The sequence below is a fragment of the Arachis ipaensis genome, chromosome B6, assembly GCF_059453495.1.
Source record: "Arachis ipaensis isolate K30076 ecotype BB chromosome B6, ASM5945349v1, whole genome shotgun sequence".
Taxonomy (NCBI): Eukaryota; Viridiplantae; Streptophyta; class Magnoliopsida; order Fabales; family Fabaceae; genus Arachis; species Arachis ipaensis.
The window spans coordinates 130,665,773-130,673,398 of NC_142441.1; the positions used below are offsets into that span (position 1 = coordinate 130,665,773).

At 33.2% G+C, this 7,626-nt stretch overlaps 1 protein-coding gene across 4 annotated transcripts; it reads left to right on the forward strand.

The window, feature by feature from the left end:
* Window positions 1-216: 216 nt before the first annotated feature.
* Window positions 217-5,247, forward strand: LOC107604884 (Protein kinase superfamily protein). 4 transcript variants are annotated; one of them, XM_016306593.3, is made up of 8 exons: window positions 217-1,179; window positions 1,827-2,038; window positions 2,180-2,388; window positions 2,841-2,967; window positions 3,262-3,333; window positions 3,555-3,741; window positions 3,999-4,131; window positions 4,611-5,247. In XM_016306593.3, exons 2-8 carry the CDS (start codon window positions 1,891-1,893, stop codon window positions 4,875-4,877), a joined length of 1,143 nt encoding a protein of 380 aa, XP_016162079.1. In that variant the 5' UTR covers window positions 217-1,179; window positions 1,827-1,890; the 3' UTR covers window positions 4,878-5,247. The 4 variants fall into 4 exon arrangements, with proteins under 4 accessions (XP_016162079.1, XP_016162080.1, XP_088347452.1 ...); XM_016306594.3 differs by having other exon boundaries at window positions 338-1,179; window positions 1,891-2,038; XM_088491326.1 differs by having other exon boundaries at window positions 826-1,179; window positions 1,891-2,038; window positions 2,183-2,388.
* Window positions 5,248-7,626: the final 2,379 nt, after the last annotated feature.

Sequence of the window (7,626 nt, forward strand, 5' to 3'; positions counted from 1 at the left end):
TATACAAATAATTAAACAATGACTAATTTAATTTTAAAATATGTTAGGGGAATAAATTATATTTATAATTAAATTTAATTAATTTTTTTTCTCCTCGTACTTTTTTCTACTAAAATTTATTAATTATTAATTTAACCTTAAAATGATTTGGTCGTCCAGTATTATTTTCGTTTCTTAACACGGTTGAAAAACAAATTCAACACCAAAAACACAATTGTGACCGGCACAAAAACATATTTATCTGTTTTGCTCTCTTTTTTTTTTATCCCTAGTCCCTGCTCTCTCTCTCTCTCTCCAACTGCATATGATCTTTCGATTGATTCACTCATTGAGTGTTGTTGTTGACTTGTTTTGCTGAATTAGTTACCACCCTACCATACTATTGCTTGCATTGAATTCCGCTTCAGTAATGGAACCCAACCATCGCTCAAACTAATATCAGAAAACAAAACCCTTAATAATAATTCTTCTTTTCGTGGGTTTGTTTGTTTCTTGTACATATCTCACAACACAAATATAAATAACTGAATCATACCCCCACCCCCACCTCTTCCCTTTTATTTATTTATTTTTTTGTTTTGAATTGAAGAGAAATGGGCGTGTTTGGTAGAGAGGCATGGTAATAAAAACCTGATACTAATGTAATGTGTGTGTTGTGTTGTGTCTGATAGTGTGTTGTGTCTGTCGGCGCAAGGTCACTTTCTGTCGGCATTGTCTGTATCCACTATCCAACCATCATGATACTCATACTACACTTCTCATACAAATAGAATGCAAAAAAAGAAAAAAAAAAAAAGGTTTGTGTGAGATTGTGTGTGTGAGTGTGTAATTCTTGATTACAGAGTGGCACTTTCTTTTCTCTTTTCTTTCTTTCTTTCTTTCTTTCCATGCCTTTGGTCTTGGACGACTTGGAAGAGTTCTGATCTAAAGGGTGGGTTTTTGGGGGTTGTGGTTGATTTTGATGCCACCCCAGAAGAACAAAAATACCCAAAACTTTCCAAATTTGCTTCCCTATGTTGCTGTTGAAACATGATTTGGTTCTTGTGAGGCTGTGGCTGTGGTTCTGGTTCTGATTGTTCATATGAAGAAGGGAGAAGAGGAGGGATATTGGGTCAATCTTGATTTCCGTGAAGTGGCATTGTTCTTGTTATACCCTTTCAAAGTTGTTTGGTGTCATTGGTAAATGAAGCTCTGGCTTTCTCAGAGATCCTGCCTCATTATTATTATTCTTCTTCTTATTATTATTATTATTTATCTCGTGATATTGTCCTCTGTAGATTTTACAAAAAGTAAACCACTTTATTCTATTTTCTTCTTTTTATTTGAAACTATGTGAAAGAATTGATGCAATGTTAATTAATGTGCAAGATCCAATTCTATCACTCTGCATGACTTTCTGAAACTTACATTCATTCATTCATTTCATACATGCATTCTTGCTGGGAATCCCAAACATTGTTTTAGCATTTTGATGTTGCTGTGATTGTCTTTGAAGTACTTTAATTAATTTCTTCTGTCATTAGCACCCGCATTAATTATGTACTCTTCTTTTTGACCTAGTATATTATTATTATAATTATAATTATCGTTGTTGTAGTATTCAATGTTATTTTGTTTCTTTCACATGCATGCCTTTTGCAAAGCCATCTCCTTTGCATTCTGTCTCAAACTTCCAAAATTCTCTTCATAATCATATAGCTACTATCTTAGCTTGCTTTTAATGCATAGAGGAAGAGTATTTTCCCTTGTTCTAAGGTACATTATGTTCATATTTGCATAGATTGTGATTCTTTTCTTATTTTGTTGCTTCTCTTTTGTGGTTCCAGGTTCAATGTATAATAATAGTTCACATAAATTTGTACAGAGAAAGTGAAGTGTGTTTTTTTCCAGATGTCAAGTTCTCTTGCAGCAATATTAGGAGGAGCTGCAGGAGCCGTGGCATTGGCAGGGATTGTTATAATACTCATATGGTTTTGTATTTTTCGCAAGAGAAGCGTTTCGAGAACTTCAGAGACAGGATCCTCTGATCCTTCCCAAGGTAAGATGTTCTTACTCGTGCCGAGAAAATAGAAAGGTGGCTTAACAGGCACGGTTGTGCTGGTTAATTCGGTAGTTAGATACGAAAGATTTGTTTTTCGAGGTTTCTTGTAGTGATGTGAGGGAATTCAATGGCATGCAGTAGGACGACATGGCACAATTGAGTTGTCGATACGAGATACTAGGCGTTTTGAGATGGAGGAACTATCTGGGGCTACAAAGAGTTTCAGTGACAAGAATTTGATTGGAGAAGGGAAATTCGGGGAGGTTTATAAGGGTTTGCTTCAAGATGGTATGATTGTAGCAATCAAGAAGAGGCGTGGACTCGCGAGTCAGGAGTTTGTTGATGAGGTAATGCTCGGTTTCCTGCTCTATAAGTTTGATTGAAGTAATGAAATACATTTTTCAAATTCCTTGTTCTGTTAGGAATTGCCAGTTAGTTTCAGGTGGTAGTTATGAAGAAAGTTTTTCTTTTTCCTATTTATTCACTTTACTTTACTACAACTTTTTATATTCATTGAAGTCTTTTCTGTTTTCTAAAATATGTGCAAGCATAATTACTAATTAGTTCTATTGAAAAAAGAAAATGTAAGCATAATTAGTCTATGATATTTCCTTATAGCTCTTTCCAAGTGTCAGGATCAGCTATCTTAAAAATTCGAAGCCAGTATAAAACTCTTGCATTTTTAGCGCAAGTGGATAGCGATTAAACTCGTTTACTATCTAGTTTAGGATGAACGAAGGTATCTACTCTTATGATTCATTCTCTTGTTTTGATCTAACAGGACTGAGTTTTACTTCAGGTACGCTATCTCTCATCGATTCACCATCGGAATCTCGTAACTCTTTTAGGCTACTGCCAGGAAAACAACCTGCAGTTTCTTATATACGAATATGTGCCTAATGGAAGCGTCTCCAGTCACTTGTATGGTAAATTCTTATACAGTCTCTCCATTTGTTTCTCCGAAAGCTTTATTCATAGATTCTTAGTGTATCTTAGAAAACTGTTTGAGAGGTCTAGAATCGTATTTCCCTCCACCAGAGTTGATTCTGTCCATTTTAATCATGTTTAGTTTCTTTCAGAATCACTTTTCCCAAAACTGCCAAACATAAATTTTCTACATCAAAATCAATTGCATATAAGATATCTTAATAGAATTGTTGTCTTGATTAAGCTAATTTGAGTACGAGTCCTTTCTTGTGATGTCGAATTTTCCTTTGTAGGTGCCAATCAACAATCGCGAGAGAAGCTAGAATTCAAGCATAGACTTTCAATAGCTCAAGGTGCAGCTAAAGGTGATCCTTTGCAAAATCAGTGAGCATTTGTGGCTTTCCTGGTATCAGTTTTCTTCTCTTTTAGATAAAATACACCCCAAGTATCTTAATGGATCCCACACATTCTTTTTGTAAGCCATCCTAAAACTTGGTATACTATAATACCTTCTATATACATATAAAATCTCCGAGGAACTTGTTTCTGATTTTCGAAACCTCATTCATCTCCTATTCTTGTGCAGGTTTGGCTCATCTTCACTCCTTGAGCCCCCGTTTGGTGCACAAGGATTTCAAAACAGCGAATGTACTTGTCGACGAAAACTTCATCGCTAAGGTTGCCGACGCAGGACTTCGTAATTTTTTGGGGAGAGTTGAGATTGCAGGACCATCCTCTCTAGTAGCCGCAGATGAGATATTTCTTGCACCCGAGTATGACTCATATATTACTTGTCTACTCTGCTTATATTGGGATGGATCCTCTCACAACATGAAATGTTCCCGTGTGAATTTTCGCCATTGATATTCTCCTCTAAAATGTTTGTCTAGGCACTATTGGCGTAATCAACGCTTAAATATCCCGCATAACTAGGTTTTGTAAAATTTTTCGCACAAGGTGTTCCATTCCTCTGGTTGCAAGCTTTTCTCTTGTTCTTACTTTCTTGACAAATGCACACCATTAACTGCAGGGTGAGAGAATTCAGACGATTTTCGGAAAAGAGCGATGTATACAGCTTTGGAGTATTTTTGCTGGAATTGTTGAGTGGGAAGGAAGCAACAGAATCAGCATCTCTGGACTCTAGCTACAATCTAGTTGAATGGGTATGTGAAATTACTTCAAACATCACATATGGCATGTAGGGTTGGGAAGTAAAGTAACATAAACGTGCAATGTGTCTTATCACATGGTTTCGCAAGATATGTTTTCTGTAATCACGATTTCTTGCACGCTAGGGTAACTCACCTCTATCCACCATTAGATGAGTCGTGTGGGATCCACTTGATTCGAGTCTCACACCCCATCTAATGGTGAAGAAGAGTAGAAAAATTGGGTTGGTAATTGAGAACCACTAAGTGATTTGACATATTTGACTAAATTGTCATTCAACTATTTTTAATTATCAACTTCAAGCGAAGACAATTGCATGCGAGTTTCTACCGAGAAGTTATTGTACATTTACAAAGTATTTAGGTGGATTGTGCTTAGTTTATTGATAGAATGACATTTCACTTGCATTAAACCAAGAATAACATGGTGATAGATTTACGTTCCTTGTTAATCAATATTTGTTATAATAAAGGTGCAAAATAATGAAGACCATGGCATGATGTCTAACATAATTGATCAAAGATTGGGAAGCACTTTCACTGCTGAAGGAATGGAAGAATTCATAATGCTGATGACAAGGTGTTTAGAATCTTCAAGTGAGAGAAGACCAGCCATGAGTTATGTGGTGATGGAACTTGACAGAATACTTGAGAAAGAAGTGAACTTGACAACAATCATGGGTGAAGCCACCCCAACAGTTACCCTTGGAAGCCAATTATTCAGACCAACAACAACATAAAAATAAAAAAATAAGAAAATAAAAGGAAGGTATTTGTTGTCACAAAATTGCATTGTTATTATTATTACTATTATATTTTTGTGAATTATTACATATTTGCTTTCTCATTATTATGATTATTATTATTATTTTTCTCCCACGTGAATAGCTTCAGAAAATAGGACCAGCTGCTTCATAAGTGTATAAAGAACAGCTGTATTCCCTCTCCCCCGTTGTTTTTTTCCTGGGTAAATGAACAGTTGTATTCTTTGTTTTTTCTTTCTCCCCTTATTATTATTTTTTTTTTATCTTCATAAATGTATGAGATATCTTGTAAACCATTATTTGTTGTTAATATGACAGTGAAGATTGGGTTGTGTGGTTATTCTTATTTTATTTTTTTTGTCGTCGTGGATGTGGTTACCAAACCGTATCTTTTGTTATGGACGCATAAACTATCTTTATTTCGTTTTTGTTCGGGCCGAGGCCCAAAAGAAGAACTACATCTTTCATATTCTTTCGTGTTTGTGAATACATGCAAAGTCAAGACCAACAATAAAAAGAAAAAAAAAAAAGTAGTTTTGATTTGATCTTTTAAAGTTTGGAATTTAAGGGTGAGGGTTTAATCCTAAATGGGACGTTGAGGACCATTTCAAATAAAAAAGGTTTGGAAGGATTTTGAACCCAAATCTCATAAATCAAAACAGTACTTATCAAAAAAAAAAAAAAAAAAACATATGTTGGAGTCGATAATATTATTTTAAAAATAAAAAATCCATGTCCTTATAAGGACAGTTATATACATAAATATTCTGTTAATTAAACTAATGTCAAAATAATCAAGTTCATTTAAAATTATAAAACTCAATAATCAAACTAAAATGTTAAAAATTAAACTATCAAACTAATTATCTATCTAAAAATTCATGAAGAGTCAAAGATACTTAGAGCCCGTTTGGATATGTTCATAAGTGACTTTTTTTAACTTTTAACTTATGAAAATGTGTAGTATTAATGTCTAGTACAATTTTCAAAACAAAATTGCAACTTTCTAAAAAGCTATTTTGGTACTTAAGGAGAAGTTAAAAAAAATGACTTCTCTCATAATAAAAAGTTTTTTATCACTTTTTTTTAAATAAGTACTTTTAGAACTAAAAAATCAAACACAAAATAATTTATTTATAAGCTACTTTTAAAATAAACATTTATTGTTTAAGCTATTTCTTCAAAAATAACTTAATTAAGTTGTTTACTCAAACTGGACCTTAGTCAAAAGAGAAGACTCAAAAATCAAACTAAGTATCTAGAGTGATCCTTTTAATTTGCGGTCCTCACTATTTTAGTTTTATAAATCCAAAATTTATTTTATTTTAGTTTCATAAATCCAAAATTTATTTTATTGGTCTCCAAGATTCAGTTATAGTCACCATATTGGCCTTTTAGTAGTGAGTCAGTGAATAAAGTGTTGAGTTAACTCTGACTGTTCAAAACTCCATTTGCTCATTTCATGGATGATTTCATTCCTCTCACGAGTAAGATCTCGACCCTCATTCTGAGCTTGTACACATGCTTCGAGAGCTGCTCGATTAGCTACGGCACCTGATGCATTTTTTCAAGGATGTCCTAAGGTTTCACCACTGAATCAGAGTACAGAATCATCTCCAAAGATCTCGGTCAGAGTAGGCATATGCCAAATGTGAATAATCCTGAAACAATAGGAATAACACCTGGTAGAGAAATTTAATCCTGAGTGAGTGAAATAAATACCACGACTTCGATATTTTTCAATAAAATTATCATGTAATAAATCAACAAAACCTAAATTAATATCTCTTTTCCCTTCAAGTTTACTTACTACGGTATCGGAATGAATATGATTTTCATCAGACAAATATAATACTTTAGCTAGTAAATTAAAGTGCATACCATTTATTAAGATTGTTTTTTTATAAGTATTGTAATTCGAACAGCCTTATTACTAAGCAATAAAAAACTTATTTATACTTTTTCAAAAAGTAATCCAAAATTTTTTTTGTCCCTATATAATTTTTATGTATGTGAATACGAATCCATCTTTTTTTTACGTAAAAAATATTCTTTTTTACGATTAAACTCTTTTAGCGTTCTTGTTGAGTGAATCTACTTCTATACAAAAATAGAATATCTTGAAGAAATCTTTTTAAATAATTTTTCGCCTATCTTATCATTCTTCAGGTAGCATTTGTTTTGAGGTATTGAGACAGAGACTGGGAGACTGAGACTCAATATTATGTTTGTTGGTTCAGAGACTGATACTAAAATTTCTGTCTCTGTCTCCAAAATTTCAGTATTTCAGTATCTCCAAAAAGTAGGGACACAGGGGACTAAAATTTTTAGAGATAGAAACTGAAACTTTAATAACATTTTATACCTAAAATATCCTCATTTCAATTAATTAATTCTAATTTTACCCTTTGTGCAAATTAAATTAGAATTTCATTATTGTTTCAATTTCTGTCTCCCACTTTGTACCAAACAGAATACTGAGATTTATTTCAATCTCTGTCTCTTAGTCTCTGTCTCTCAATCTCAGTCTTTCCGTCTCTGTCTCTCCACCAAACACTACCTCAAGGATCTTTTCATTCATTATGTTAGATATAAAAAAAAATCTATTGGTAAGTGCTAAAAGATCTAGTACATTAAAATCCATAGTTATGGTTATGCACCCGAATTCATTAGTATGAAACATTTTTTTAAGTAAAATTCCCTGGTATATGAAAAAGTGCTTTTG

Bases quoted from the DNA above. Each gene is read 5' to 3' on its own strand.
- LOC107604884 (XM_016306593.3), top strand. From the start codon at position 1,891: ATGTCAAGTTCTCTTGCAGCAATATTAGGAGGAGCTGCAGGAGCCGTG. The intron at 2,968-3,261 runs GTAAATTCTTAT...TTTCCTTTGTAG, and splicing joins CGTCTCCAGTCACTTGTATG to GTGCCAATCAACAATCGCGA. The intron at 3,742-3,998 runs GTATGACTCATA...CATTAACTGCAG, and splicing joins GAGATATTTCTTGCACCCGA to GGTGAGAGAATTCAGACGAT.